Source organism: Haemaphysalis longicornis, unplaced genomic scaffold, assembly GCF_048455015.1.
Source record: "Haemaphysalis longicornis isolate Haplotype H1 unplaced genomic scaffold, Haemaphysalis longicornis Haplotype H1 scaffold_1, whole genome shotgun sequence".
Classification (NCBI taxonomy): Eukaryota; Metazoa; Arthropoda; class Arachnida; order Ixodida; family Ixodidae; genus Haemaphysalis; species Haemaphysalis longicornis.
In genome coordinates, this window is record NW_027526203.1 from 254,209,995 (window position 1) to 254,225,374 (window position 15,380).

Here is a 15,380-nt window from a genome sequence, read left to right on the forward strand (position 1 = left end):
AAATTCGCACTCTTCCTGTTTATCCCGTGTGCTGTCTGGTGTTCCGCAGGTAACAGTCCTCGGACAATTTTACTACATGTCTCTAATTTACATTAATGATCTGCCGCTTACTTTCTCATCTAATATGAGTCTTTTTCGCAGATGATTGTGTAATTTACCGTCCCATACTAACCTTAGACGACACCACTATCCTTCAACAAGACGTTTATTATCCAGGAACGGTGCCGGAGATGGCTAATAAAAATTAACGTTAGCAAGTCCTCATTTGTTTCCTTCAACCGGCGTCGCAATATAAAATCCACGTATGTCTGTAATAACGCCGCAATAGCTGCCATTGACTCATTCAAGTACTTAGGTAATATCATAGTCTAGGTATAATCATATACTTAAGTACCAACGAATAGCTGCTAACTGTGCTAAGTGCTAATTTTGCTGCTAATAGCTGCTAATTCTGCTAACTGTGCCCTCGGCTTCTTGCGCAGAAGTCTGTCCTCAGCTCCGACTGCAATTAAATTATTACAAACAAAACATTTATCTTGCCTAAATAAGATTACGCCACTGCTGTCTTTGACCGACATTAAGCTAACCTAATATATTCCATCGAATCCGTTCAAGAAATTTCGGCGCACGTTAAGATCCCCAGGTGGTCAAAATAATTCAGAGCCCTCCACCAAGGCCTCCACTACGGCGCGCCTCATCGCCTGTGTATCGTCGGCGCGTTAAACCCCACATTCAGAATCCGTTCAAAATCATGCAGCGCGTTTCATTCTATCAGTATACTCTTTCCTTTCAAGGATCTCAGCATTAAAACGTCAGCTCCACCTGCCGTCATCGGAATCCCGTGCCCACATATCTCGTATTTGCCTTTATCATCGATTCTTTTACTCCCTTCCACATAATAACCAGATCATACTTCCAGCGCAACGTATCTCTCACCATTCTCACCCCAATGCCATGTATCGGCGACGTACCCTGACCACAACTTTTTAACGTTCATTCTTTATCTTCACGGCGCATGCATTGAACAATCTTCCCGCCAACATAGCCACTATTACCAGCAATGTCAACTTCCAAGAGTGCCACTGGAAATTGTTATGTTGATTAATCGTCTGCTTTGTATTTGTTGCCATACTGCTTACGTGTTTGCCCACCCTTCATGTAATACCCTTCCGGGGGCCTTTGTGGAACTAAAAAATAAAATAAAAAATTACCACCATTACTGAAAAGTAATCAAAGATTTCATAACCCCATCAGTAGGTGTAGCGGTTTTACATCGGCATGGGGAGGCTTTTTCCCCTTGGAGTTCTAGCTACTTAATAAATCACACAAAAAAAAACTGATTCCTTGAAACTTCAAATCGGGCATATTGTCAAACACCCTCAGAAACATTTCACAAAAGCACATTTTGCAAGGAATTTGTTTCAAGATTGGCGGTCTTTTTATTATTTCTTTAAAGATTACTGACATTTCTTGAGTTCTGGCTGTCATTCGATTAAAGGATCACGACAAGCTCGCTTTCGTAGCCGGTAGTTTCTTTTTTGGATCAGAAACACTTGATGTGAAGCCCGGATCTTACACGATTCTTCTGGAATTGCGAGGAAAATTCTCACACCGCCGGATCCAAGGAGAGATCCCATCGGGTAAGGTCTCTAGAAGGGCTACCGATTGGAAGGAATAGATTTGGTAGAGTAATAACATGACGAAGCAGGAAGATCGTGCCATACGCGGCCAAGATGGGCAAGAGCTGGGTCAGCTCGTAGACCGGCACACGTGAAATTACACATGATGATGTGACAGTGTACGGCACGTTAAGAGTAATACAACTCTCGCGTTCTTTGCTCTCGCACCGCTCCGAGACCTGAGCAGCACGCGAAGCCACCCATCGAAGACTATTGGCAGCCCCGTTTCCTGCATTGCATACGTGAAACGATATTCTGTGTTTAGCAAACATTCTGTTTAAGTGTTAAATTTGTTCAACTTAGTCAGGACACCCTTGACTAAATTTTGTAGCGTAGAAGTTGTACCTGAATGTGTCACATCGCAGACCTTAATAGCGTTACAATGAGAGCACTATCTAGTTCCCATATAATGTCACAATTCCCTTGCAGCACTAGTGCAACAAGCGTCTTCAATAAAAGTCGAAGGAGCGCAGGTTTTCTTGCGCCGAGATGGCCATCGCCGCGGCTGTCATCGGACGTCTTTCTTCAGGTCTTCGCTCACACGCCACAGCATGAGCTCCATGCAAGTCGCCGCGTCCTCCTGGCTGTCGTGACCATCCACCCCGTTCTGGATGATCTTCTTGAGGAACTTGGCCGCGAGGGTACGCAGGGCCCGCTTGAAGGGCAGCCCCCGGCGATGGGGGAAGACGACGGCCGTGTCCACCACGTAAGTGTGCACCAGCCGGAGCGCACGCAAGTCGACGTTCAGGCTATGACCCAATAGCAACGTCGTGGACGAGAAGAGCGAGAGAAGTTTGGCCTGCACTTCACCAAGGGTCGTCTGAACACCTTCCAGGTCTTTCTCCGTCAAGCCGCTGAACCGGGTGTTGTAGTCCAGGATCCGTCCCTGAGGCTTGACCAGTGCCTCGTAGACAGGTCTTAGGTCCCAGCCCACCACCGTCACCCGCGTCAACTCCTTCCCTTGCGACGTGTAGCACATCTCGCAGTCCACTGCATACACCCCGGGACAGCCCCTTACGGGAGCCGGGCTTTTGCCCAGGGTCGACACAAAGCCCGTCAGTTCTTTTGGCTCTGGTCCTTCATGTACATGGCCCTCGACGACGCAGCATCCGTTCGACTGGCTGTCTCCCTGGCAACAGCTGTAGCGGAACTCTTCGTCACCCGCCGTCACCGTCAGGTATAGTGAACCCCGGTGGTGGCAGCAGTCATCCTTACGCGTGTACTGGCCCTCCACCGTTAGAGAGAAGGTGGCTTGGCACCGGCTGCACCGGAGCGCCACCGGTTCGTGCGGCTTGGAGTACTGGTGTTTGGGGTCTGTCCCACCAAATAGGGCCCGACCTGGCATGGTGGGGTGCAGCGACGGGTAGTTGTTCTCCACAAGCTGCTCTGGTGACATGCGGTACGCCTCCAGCAGCTCGTAGAAGCGCGACGCGGTCAAGTCTTCCGCAGGCTTGCGGTAGCAGTTCTCGTCAATATTGAAGCTGGTGCGGGCAGCCGGCGCATCGTCCTGGGACATCTCGAGCGAAACCACTCCCTTGCCGTTGTGTGGGTGTGTCATGGCCGATGTGGTGGCGGGCACCAGAGGCTGAGGGGACAAAATAAAGGACGCACCCGTGGCCTCCGGCCCCAACTTCGTAAGCGTCTTCTATGCCACGTTGAAGTAGACAGAGTTGCGTGAGCTGCACGGGTAGGCCTTTCTTCAGAATATATTGCCACGTAGCCAAGAACGACGCAGTTTTTTTCAAGGAACAAACGTTTATTGGAGCGAACTTGTGCTCCGCTAAGAATCCAAAAGATTACACAAACGGTGACGGAGCAGCCAACGTATCGTGCGCGGGCAAGTGTCAGCGAATCGAATGCCACGGCGTTTGCCTTGCGAGAAGATATTCTTCAGCGTTAATCCTTCGGAAACCATCGAATCAGATCTGGAACGCAGGCGATCAGAGACGAACATTCCATTTTAGTGACGACAGGCGATACACTCTTCCTATCAAATCAGATAGCAGTAGGGAAAGCTTGGCGAGTTGGTATTGCGACATGGTTCATTAACAGCGCCGTTTCGAAACATGTTTTTGTCATGTGGTCGGTTTTGATTGATTGATTGTAGGGGTTTAACGCGCCGACGCAACGCAGGCGATGAGGCGCGCCGTAGTGGAGGGCTCCGGATTAATTTTGACCACCTGGGGATCTTTAACGTGCGCCGAAATCTCGTACACACGGGCGTTTGTGCTTTTCGCCTCCATCAGAAAAGCGGCCGCCGCGGCCGGGAATCGAACCCGCGACCTCGTGCTCAGCAGCACAACGCCTTAGCCACTGAGCCACCACGACGGGCGTCATGTGGTCGGGCTTACGTTGGTCAGACGGGCCGGTGTTTAAACGCCCGTTTAGGAGAGCACTGAATTTCCTTGAAGGGTACACCTACATCTCATTTGTCGGATCGCTGTCGTTCGTGCTCCTCGCGCTCCTGTAAGCCTCAATGAAACTGTCGTACTGTTCCAATATCCCAATCAGCTCAAGCGAGAAATAATAGAGGCTTTCAACATAAACAGGCTTGATGACAAGTGGAATAGTCATGCCTCTGTTTGTTTACACGATAAAGAGCTGGCCTTTCATGGCTGTTAGGCTATGTTCAGACTACCGATGTAAAAGCCATATCGTGAGCTATGGACGTAAAAAAAAAACGGCGTGTCACGCAGTTCGGTTGGATGAGACGTGAAATGACGTCATTCTTTAAAGATATTACGACAGTTGCAGCAACAATCTGAACCCGGCCTTACCCGCCGTGGTGGCTCAGTGGCTAAGGCTGCCGAGCACGAGGACGCGGGTTCGATTCTCGGCCGCGGCGGCCGCTTGTCTGATGGAAGCAAAAAGCAAAAATGCCCGTGTGTACGATATTTCGGCGCACGTTAAAGATCCCCAGGCGGTCAAAATTAATCCGGATCCCTCCACTACGGCGCGCCTCATCGCCTGCGTTCCAGCGGCGCGTTGAACCCTCTTTCTGTAAAATAAATAAATAGAAGTGCTGGGCATTTTAACAGCAGCTATTAATAAATACTGCCCTAGTTACAAGCCGTACGACGCTTGAAACGAAGCACTAGAAGGAATCCCGGAGCAGACGACGTCTGCCGACGCCGCCTTCACGCCACGAGTGGTTCACTCTCGCCGCCCTCGCGGTCGGCTTCTCAGAGTTGTGCGCGCTTTTCATGTTGCACAGGCAGGGCGGTGAAGTTAGGACAGTCCGAATATGAACTATTGGTATAGATGATAAGAACCATCATTCACTGGAACTAATCATACCTAGATTCTCAACCACATGTTTTTTTTTTAGGTTCACGTTCTAGAAAAATCAAAGCCCCTTCGTCTTACGACAACGATGTTTGAGACGCGAAGATTTCGCCCTACTGCCCATATTGCAACACAGCTACAATAGCAAACCTGACCCACCTTATTTGGCACTGCTCTGCGTACCAATCCTTCCGCCCCATCCTGTTGAATGCCCTACCCAATCCAAGCGAGATACCTCCCGCGACACTCAGCGACCCCGATTTCCTTGCTGCCCTTGGGCGCTTCGCTCTCGAGAGTGGCCTCGCAAAAGTAGTTTAGCCGGGGTATACCACCCCTATGTGTGCATTTAGGAACTGACTATTTCTCTCCAGGATCTTCAAATGAACATCACCTCGTGACCAACTCTCCCCTCCCCTTTCCCCCTTCTACCCCTTCTGGCCCCTGGGCCCTCCTTGTGTTAATAAAAGACCTTCACTCACTCACTTCCAACGCAAACCGACTCCAATGAAAGTACAGACGCGCGAGGGATTCGTCGGCGTCGGCTATGTACTCGCTGACCTAGAACCGGCGCGCCTACCTGGCTACAAGTGTCTGACGTGATCTTGAGTTCAACGAAAAACACTCGCTGTAGCGGCGTAGCAAAGCCAATAATTCCCCACCCCCCTTTCCTTGGGGTAGCGCCGGATTCATGTCGAAGAGATGCGGGAGCTTGAAGGCATCTTCGGGTGCGGTTTCAAAGTCGGCGACCACGATCATGTTCCTTGCTTCGTGCATGTCCTCGAGGAACGCTATTGCAGCGCCGTTGTTTAGAAACTGGTATTACTCGGGGAAATTAGTGACCAAAACCTGGAATTTTCTTTGCTCTAAGCGCACAATGCCTCTTTCGACGGATACACTGCGGTCAAGAAGGAAACTTTTGTCACTCTCCACGACACCGTCGACGTCAGGGACAGCATATTCGCAGTAGTCGGTGATCATTAAGCTTGCGCGGGGTGGCAGGGTGATGTGATCATCGGTGATCCTTACAGGAGCACGATGTTCAAGGCTTGGCTTTTGCGTCACGGCGTGATCGGCGGAGAAACTTATGGACTTGGCCTGCAAGTGAATAATCGCACCGTTGTCCATCAAAAAGTCCATCGGGAGAATCACGTCGCGGTAGCAATTAGGCTGTATGACGAACGTAGCAGGGCACGTGCTGCCGTTTATGGTGACGCACGAAGTGCACGTTCCACTTGGCGTGACGAGATGCCCTCGTGCTGTGCGCATGTGCGGACCGTCCCAACTTGTCGTAACTCTTCTCAGTTTCGACGCGAATGATCCGCTCATCACTGGATAGTCGGCTCCCGTCTCTATTAGTGGGACTACATCCAGGCCGCCGATAGATAGCTGAATGTCAGATGTAGTCGTCTTCTAGTTTAGGGTTCGTCGGGGCGTCATATCACGGCTGGTTCGCGTTGATGGTCGATGGCTACGCGTCATCGTTGTCGCCGTCTTGCTATTTGCGGGCTTGATCACGTCGGGTAAGCGTCTCGCCATGTGGCTGTCGTCTTGGGCGGAGACACGTCAGGGTTAGGTCGGGGCGACGGGCTGTGATAGCATCGTAAGTCTTGGTCTTCGGTGCGTCGTTGCATCGTTGCAGGGTTTTCGATTGTTCGTCGTACTGCAACTTCACCTCCAGACGCTGATGCTTTCAGCTTCCCCATCGTGGGATGGGGTACCTTCCACACGAGAAGTCATCGTTACTGCGGCGGCTCGCGGATAGGTATGGATAGGGCGACGGCGAACGGTTTAAACGAGCTGGGCCACGGCTGGTCTGAGACAGGTACTCGTCGATCTCACTTGGTCGTTGGTCGGAGAGAGGGTGTGGCGCGTCGACGGAGAAACCTAGGAGGTCGAGTTGTTTGCAGGGGCAGCGATGGTGGCTTCTCCGCAGGGGTAGCACAGCGAACGGCGGTCGGGTGTTCGCCATACGCCAGTCTTCCCTGATCAGCGTCGGGGCTTGGACCACAGGGGGTCGGCCGGGCGACAGTGGACGGCGGCACGGTTGGGCCTCCTAACTATGAGTTCGAGCTGGGCGAGTTCGACGAACAACTTCGGCGTAGTCCATCGCATGTGGCTCACGGGGTGCTTCCGACGGCGCAGAAGTCCCCAGTGCATGTTGAACTTCTTCTCGGATCCCGTCGCTTAGCGAAGTGATTTGAGGTTGAGGCGTCATAAGGAAATGTTTCCGCAGCTCCTCCCTTGCTACTGTGCAGATCGTCTCGCGTAGCATGTCAGAGCAAATGGCACCGGCGGTGATTTCCGTTACGAGCGCATTTACTGGGCGGTCGTACTGTCTTGTACGAATCTCAAGCGTCTTCTCCATTGCGGCCGCCTCAGACACGAATTCGGCCACTGTCTTGTGGGGGGGGGGGGGGGGGGGGTTACGAACAAGGCAAGATAATAGATCTTGGTTTGCGCCTCGCACCAAAAACCGTAGCTCTTCATCTACTGTAATGTCCGGGTCCGCACGGCGAAACAATCTCCTCAACAAAGGTCACGACCCCTCGTTGGGGTGTTGCGTTCGTTTATCGAGCAAAAGCGCAGCTCGTTCTTTTCTCACGACGGTACTGAAGGTTTGAAGAAACTCGCTTTTCAGTTGGTCAGGGAGCTCTCGTGGTTCTCAAACAAAGTTCGAGCTGCATCTTCTACGCAGAAGAACGCCTGCCGTAAAGTTTCTTCGTCGTGCCACCTGTTGAAGATCCGGACGCGCTTCAGCTTCTCCGACCATTTATCTGGGTCTTCAGCGGGGGCTCCCCGAAACGATGGCGGTTCCCGGGGCTGTTGCAGGACGATTGGTGAAGTTGCTTCTTGCACCATGGAGGTAGTGGTTGCAACGGTTGTTCTCTTGGGTCCTTCTGGCAGGAGACCAAACTCTGGCGGTAAACCTTGCATTCGGTGGCTGATTAGTTTGACGGGCTTGGCGGCTTCGAGAGGGCGTAGGGAGCATAAAGCGTGCCTACCCCGCACCCGCACCAGATGTCACGTAGTCAAGGACGGCGCAGGTTTCTTTAAGGAACAAACGATTGTTTGAACTTGTGTTCCGCTAACAACTCAAAAGATTACACAAACGGCGACGGAACAGTCAACAATGTGACGTGTGCGGGGGAGTGTCGGCGAATCGAATGCCGCGGTGTTTACTTTGCGAGCATTTTTTCTTCGGCGTTAATCCTTCTTGAACCATTGAATCAGACCTAAAAAGTTGGCGATCAAAGAAGAACATTCCATTCTAGTGACGACAGGCGATACACTCTTCCTATCGAATCAGATAGCCTGCGCGGCATAAAAATTAAAGAGACGGAAACGCGAGCTTCACTTCCGACTTGTAAAAGACAGCCTGGCGCAGACGGGCGCTGGCAACAAAACACACAAATAAACAAACCAGAGGATATTTTTCACGGCAATGTATTGGGACACTCGTGACACCTTAGAAAGTCTCAGCCCCGGCATTGAGACTTTTCGACGATGCATTCAGTAACGTAGGTGCTGTTCAGAACAAACGATGTAGTGGAACAGGCGACGCCCGCAGATATACGCAATCAGTCCCAATATTTCTCATGTAAGGCACATAGTGGAGCCTTGGCTCGCCGTACCGTAGAGGTTGGGGACTACGTTGAGGGGAACCCAGTCAGAGGAGAATTTACTTTCTATTTGCGCGTATTTGTGAAAAATATTTGCATACTAAAGTCACTTTTTCTTTCTCACTAGCGTATCAATAACAAGCAGCGGAGTCGTGGTTAAGACTTCTCCCTAAAGTTATGTTCGGTAGTACTGAGAAAGAAGGGTCAAGTTGCTCACACGCGACAACTAAGTTATAAACTAGCAGGGTTGATTCAAACTCTCCAGGAAGTGGCGGCAGATCGTGGCGAAGACAGCGGCGTGACCCGTGGCATTTCGGCGTTCTCCGTGTGTGCAGAAGTACCGGCTCGTCGTGGATGTTGCCACCGGCCTACTGAGGGAGCTCATCGTTTTGGAGCGCGGTGAGACGGTGCCGTTGCGCCAATCCTTTTTCTGCTACGAAGCCCAGCACGGCTCTTCCAGAGCGGAAGGCATTCCTTCCTCGGGAGCCTACATTTTCAGTCCGGCCGATGACGAGCCGTACGACTTGGGCATGCACGTCACCTACAGAGTAGTCAAGGTACGTGCATGCGACGACGGCTTTGATTACCAGATGCACGCGGAGTAAGAGCACACACGCTGGCCTTTAGGGGCGCACACATTGCAAGGTGGGAGATTTTAGAGGCGAAGCACATCAGGGACTCTGGCTGTCGGCGTCTCCTGTCGTCGTCTCCTGTAGTCACAGTACTAAAGCACCGGGACACTCGTTTTCCAGCGCCTCGCGCTAGAACGTAACGCGTACTAAAAGAAAAGTGTTTAATAGAAAACCGGTTCAAAATAAACTAACACGCTTCGAAGATTTGTAGAACGCTCCCTATCCGCTTAAGCAATCGTCAAGCACAAGCAGAAGCTGTTTGTAGACGGATTATAATTTATGTTACACTCAAATACCCACCAGCTCCCGACGCTAGGCCTGATGGGGTCGGGTGGTCGGTCGAAGCAAGAAAAGGCATACTTACCTGGTGCGGGGCCTCGTTGATTCTCCGAGGACGAACCCCCAGGGCGCGGTGCGGGCATTGCGCTGTGCTCGCGATGACCTCTGCCACCACCCCAAACTGTGGCAGATGGGTCATGCAAATTGCTTAAATCCAGTTCAACGCATGAGAGGGCGCCACCGCCTCAGCAAGCGCGCGATCGCTCCACCCACCGGCGCTTCTCCGGCGCCCAATCAGCGCGTGCCGTGAGGCAAGAGAGAGACTTACAATCTTTGAATACACTTGTACGCTGCATGCTTCGCCCTTCCCCAGGTTTCACATTAGTGGAGATGGCCTGTTGTTTTTTTTTTACAGGTGCTGGACAGGTGAACAGCCTTTTTTTTAAGCTGGTGTAGCAGCGAGTAAAAGTAAACTGTACTGCATAGTTGTGTAGGGGCGAAGCACCTCAGGGCCTCGGGCTGTCGGTGTCTCCTGCCGTCGCCGTCTCATGTCGTCACGGTAAATCAAGTTGTCAAACGATGGTCAAAAAACAATTGTATAATGGATAAAACTAGTTCAAAATAAACTAGCATGATTTAAACTAACTTAAAATACAGGAATAAACAGGATTTAATTGAATTATTACCAGCCTTTTGTTAAATTATTTCTCGTTATTGATTTCAAATGCCAGGTTTTCTCCTGCAAAGCATACTTCTCAGCATGCTGCGGCGTGTGACACGAAGACAGCTTGCGGCCAGTCTGTCTCTCCTTTCATTGCTTAAATCCGGTTCACCTCAAAAGAGGGCGCCACAGCCTCAGCAAGTCTGCGATTTCTCCTCCCACCGGCGCTTCTCCGGCCCCCAATCAGCGCGTGCCGTGCGGCAAGAGAGAGACTTACAATCTTTAAACACACTTGTACACTGCATGCTTCGCCCTTCCCCAGGTTTCACTTTAGTGGAGATAGCCCGGGATTCTTTTTTCTGCATTTTTTGAAAAAATAGGGGCAACGAGGGGACTGCACGTGCTTTACGCTTTTCTTGACTTCTTCAAAAAAGGAGGCATTCAGGAATGCTTTGGTTGTATTTGTTAAGACGTTAACTGGGGCGAATCATTGCAACTGCTATTTCTTGTGCGTGACATTAATTTAAGCGTGGTGAACTTCTCCAGCCATGGCCTTGTGGGTCGGGTTGCAAAATATTGGCACGTGCTAACACCACCGGCGTGTACCTTTTAAGGTCATTGGCATAACTTTATATGCGGAGCGTATCTGGACGAATCCCGGAAGGGTTTCTTTGGCGTCCCTTTTTTGAAGCCGATTTATTCTCACTAGGGCTGTTACCTTGGAGGCAGTGCTAAGCTCAAGCCTGATGTATAGTGTTTCCGCGCAGGGAAGCATCGTGCACGAGATCCAGCAGGTGTTTGACTCGTGGATCACCCAGGTCATCCGGCTGTACAAGGGATTAGACCTAATCGAGTTCGAGTGGATGGTGGGACCTATTCCGGTCGAGTAAGAATCCGTGAACATTGCACCAATGGCGTGTAACAACGTCTGCTATAGGATAGGAATAATCTTCGCTGCACATACCTTTGCAACGGGCAAACAGTTGCACACAGCCCCGAGATGAGCTATCGAACACAGGCGGCCTTGGGCGGCGAAGTAACAAACCATTCTCGTGTGGCATGACCGCCGAGATCACCCACACGAGTGAAACGCGGTGATCTTGTAGGCCATGAGTGTGTACGCCTCATTTACATCGGCTGCTCAATAACGCCGTGTAGGTGGAAGTCGTCCGCTTACCACGACAAAAAAACAAACATAAATTGCTGCTTGTCTGGCAGTAAACAATGAAACAATGGCCTGGTTACTTTTTGTTTGTGGGTTTTAGCGCTAAAAGTTATGGGCCATTGTGGGATAACGGGCTCGTTTCATTTAGTGTAACATCGTCGCGACGGCCATCGCCTGCCGCGAGGAACGCTAATGTCTATTTTTTTGCGCTTCGCAGTTTTCTTTCTGATTAGTAAAGTCCTCCGCCGCAATGTGAACCGCACAGGGTGCTTTTTGAAAGCGCCCTGGTTCTGTTTTCAGGGAAAAAGGAGGCTACACGAACACAGGTGACAAATAAGGTGGGCCAGTGCAGACTGATACGATTTTAAAGCGAAAGCTTTTTTTAGTGGGACCGATTACTATCTGTCAAAAAACTAATGCATTTCCCCATAGACCGGTTGGTCGACCGGAAAGCTCTGATAAGATCTCTAGATACACGCGTGTGCGTGAAACTGAGCTCCCATTCTGTCAAACCGGTTACTCGAAAATTGCGAAACGGAACGGTTGTAGATAAGACAAAAAATACCCGCATCGATCATGAAGGAGCGGTACAATAGTATACCTTCATCTCATAAACCACGTATCGTTATACATTTAGCTCATACGTAGATGCGTTTACTTAGTGCGGGAAAAATCGTCACACGGGTTCGTTCTTCGTCTGCGATGTGGGTCTTTGATGGTTTGAGGATCGATTGGACGCACTTTCAGCTAGGGTTTGACGCACTTTTAGCTTTCGCGCTTGTCTCAACTTTCTTTCAGAAGGGATTGCAATTTTTTTACAACATTGTAAAAGCAGCGCGTGTCCTTTTCAAAAAAATAAAAGAACAACAATGGTCACACGTAGGAGCCATGGCGCTGTCACCCATACATTTAAGCAGGTGTATTCTACACTAACGAAGGAGCCCGCGTCAGTGAGGCCTCCACCATTTCAAAACTGAAGACCTTTGTGTACAGCCTGCGCTGATAATTGCGCGACGTATTAATAATTATTTCATAGTTTCTTAACTTATTACGAATTTTCGAGACTAAATTACGCTGCTGTAAGCACCATTCGCGCTGTCTTGTCTCGTTTTTTTATCGCCCAGTTTTAAACTACACCATGAATTACCTCGCTCAAACAAAGTGTTTTGCGTAAGATAAAAAATCGTCAGTACCTTGACATTGACTGCCTAAAGTAGGTCTGAAGCTTACACCGTATGTAAAGATCATGGAACGGAACCTTACCCGTCCAGCCGTGGGAAAGACACGAATATTTTTCTACAGCACACGCGTTGTTTAATCACATGTGAGCAGTGCACATCCCTCGACGCGGTGTTTGCTTATCATTTGTTTTTTTTTAATATGTGAAATTTCCATCATCATCCCCACCATCTGACGTGGCAAGTTAGGCAGCCTGCCAGACTGACCTCGTCAGTACTGGTATCACTATCATATTTAGTGACTCTAGTCAGTACGTTAAACAACTCCCCCCCCCCCTCCCCCCCCCCTCTCTCTCTCTCTCTCTCTCTCTCTCTCTCTCTCTCTCTCTCTCTCTCTCTCTCTCTCTGCCGCCTTCAAATATAAAGAGTTGCGAAACAGGAGGCATAATTATTTCTGGACCATCTCTTATAAAAAAGGTGGCCATGTTTATTATGCCTCCCTTTTCGCACCTGCAATATCACGGATTACTTTCGCCAACTTCTGGATGTTCGCCTTGCATGAGTTCTCTTCACGCTGATTGGATATTTATAGTGAGACATGTATATGCGGAAGGATGTAAACGCAACAGCGATGCCAACTTTCACGCAGGAGTCGACGCAGCGGCGTCGTGGGGCGTGAAGTCGTCTCGCGATTCACTTCAAACATCATGAACGACGGAGTTTTCTACACGGACTCAAATGGTCGAACAACGATAGAGAGGAGGTATGCAGAGCAGGTGCGGCCACCTTCGTGCCAGCGGGTGCAGAGCAGCCGAAAGCGTTTACTCAACTTCGCTTGTTTACTCTTTCCGTAATTTTGTTTCTATAACTCCCCCTCTCCTTTTACCCAACGTACCAACCCCGCGCCTGTTCCAACAGTATTCCTTTGTGGTGCACGCAATGGGGTATGAGAATTAATTACGAAAAATCAGTTTATTATAGCATTACCAATAAAACTCATGCCCTCAAGTTTTGCTACATGATTTCCAACAATCCCTTAGCTGAGGTTAATGAATATAAGTATCTCGGTGTTACATTTACTAACAGCTTAAGCTGGAATACTCATATCAGGAACATTTGCGCTTCAGCGTTCTGTAAGTTATGTCAACTGAGGCATAAACTTAAAGATGCTCCCTCTCATGTTAAATACCTGGCCTACACAATAAGACCTAAATTAGAATATGCTTCCAAAGTTTGGGATCCGTACACCAAAGTTAACATTGACAATCTCGAGAACAATTTCGAGCTATACGTCTCATCTATTCAAAATATAACTGCCTTGATTCCGTATCTCAACTAATCAACACGGATACATCCAAACTCTTGAATTAAGGCGCAAATTTCTTCGCTTGAAATTTCTGTGCCAATTAATCAATAAAATGCTGGGATTAGATAGTAGTTTGTATGTAAATCCACTTTCAACTAGAACTCGTCCCACTCATGACAAATCTCTAACCACATTTTTTGCTAGGACTAACATTTTCAAGTTTTCATATTTTTCCCCCCGAACTATTGAAGGATGGAATTCGTTACCCGCTTCTGCCCTTACTTCTGTTGAATCTCTCGAAGCATATTTTAGCCCAAATGCCACTGTGCTGAGCTGATGTCTCGCCCTGGTTAAATGCATTGTTTTTTTTTTAATCTTTATACCTTGTATTATTCCTTACACAATTGTGACTCGCGTATTCTTGTATTTTGTACATTTTTTATCCACTCCTGCTTGGGCTGTCAAGCCTGCAGTATTAAAGAAACGAAAATGAAATGAAAAAGAACATTTTTTGACAGCAATAACTCCTGCCTCCTTTATTTCACAGTACGTTTTCTCCCTGTACAAAGTACACTCTTTTTGGTACACTTTGTTTTTGCTGTGCGATCTGCTTGTATACATTGCTAGCAAATGTACAGACTTGTTCTTGAGGCACCGTGAGGAATATTCATCTTTTCGCATCATCTGGCTGTGTTTTTTACGCCTTCTCATTTTTGGCGCCATGTACTTTATTTTTGATATTAGGGGCATTGTACTCAACCGTGTGGGTTCGTCCAACGTATAAAGTATCTATAAACGTTGGGTCCGTCTGCCTCGCCACAAGGCATTAGGATTGGTCGATCCACCTACATGATCGGAGAAAATTTGGTGATCCTTGAAGCCCAGCATATATAACGCGTCCCAAGAATACGACTTGCTTCGTGGCATCGCGCAGTACAGCACGTCGGGGTCATTTTATGTTTCCCCACAGTGCAGGCAACATTTTAATGCGCAAGCAGTCGGGGCTACGTCCCTCGAAAAGTCATGCGTCCTCCGTAACGTAACGCGTTTCGCTTATATCAATAGAAGGCCATGATGCTTTCATATATATTGATATTAAAAAGCCTACAATGCCGCCAAAAAATCCCTTCCGGGGCCTTCCCATGTTTCCGTACATTGGAGCGCTTCACCAATGTTCTATTCTATGCCGCGATGACCAACATGAGCTCGGACTGCGTCGACGACACGAAATTATGGCTTTTCTAAGGATGCACTTCACTACGGACCATGGCAGTCTACGGCGGAAACCGAAACTGTAAGTGCACTGAGGCCAGTGATGGCGAGTGCGGCGCTATAGCACCATCTGGTTTAGGCGACGCTAACTGCTCGCTGCAAACGGTCTATATTGTTGCGCGGCTCGCTGTTGTGGTTGCAAGCATTCCTTTTCGCAGTTGTATTCTTACGGATGGTAGATCTAAATATCCGCTGTCAAACGTTCTACGGCCCTATCAGGGAAGCCGTTTCGGTTCAACGTTTCTTTAAGTGATGCCCTTTCATTTGGGATAGAGAGCATGTATTCGACAAAAATCGGCTGTC

The 15,380-nt window shown here is 49.2% G+C and overlaps 2 protein-coding genes across 6 annotated transcripts in view; one reads left to right on the top strand and one right to left on the bottom strand.

Annotated features, from left to right (window-relative positions):
• LOC144144408 (lysosomal alpha-mannosidase-like) overlaps positions 1–15,380 on the top strand; it is a 225,508-nt gene that overhangs the window by 172,501 nt on the left and 37,627 nt on the right. For 3 of the 5 annotated variants that reach the window (XM_077675847.1, XM_077675866.1, XM_077675838.1), the window contains 3 exons: positions 8,920–9,141; positions 10,924–11,042; positions 13,149–13,262. In XM_077675847.1, the coding sequence (XP_077531973.1) occupies positions 8,920–9,141; positions 10,924–11,042; positions 13,149–13,262 (455 nt within the window). The remainder of the gene's footprint in view (positions 1–8,919; positions 9,142–10,923; positions 11,043–13,148; positions 13,263–15,380) is intronic. The other 2 variants (XM_077675855.1, XM_077675868.1) reach the window with 1 other exon arrangement.
• On the bottom strand, positions 1,565–3,440 carry LOC144169262 (RNA exonuclease 1 homolog). Its single transcript, XM_077698330.1, has one exon. The coding sequence runs from the start codon at positions 3,235–3,237 to the stop codon at positions 2,188–2,190; it is 1,050 nt and encodes a 349-aa protein (XP_077554456.1). The 5' UTR covers positions 3,238–3,440; the 3' UTR covers positions 1,565–2,187.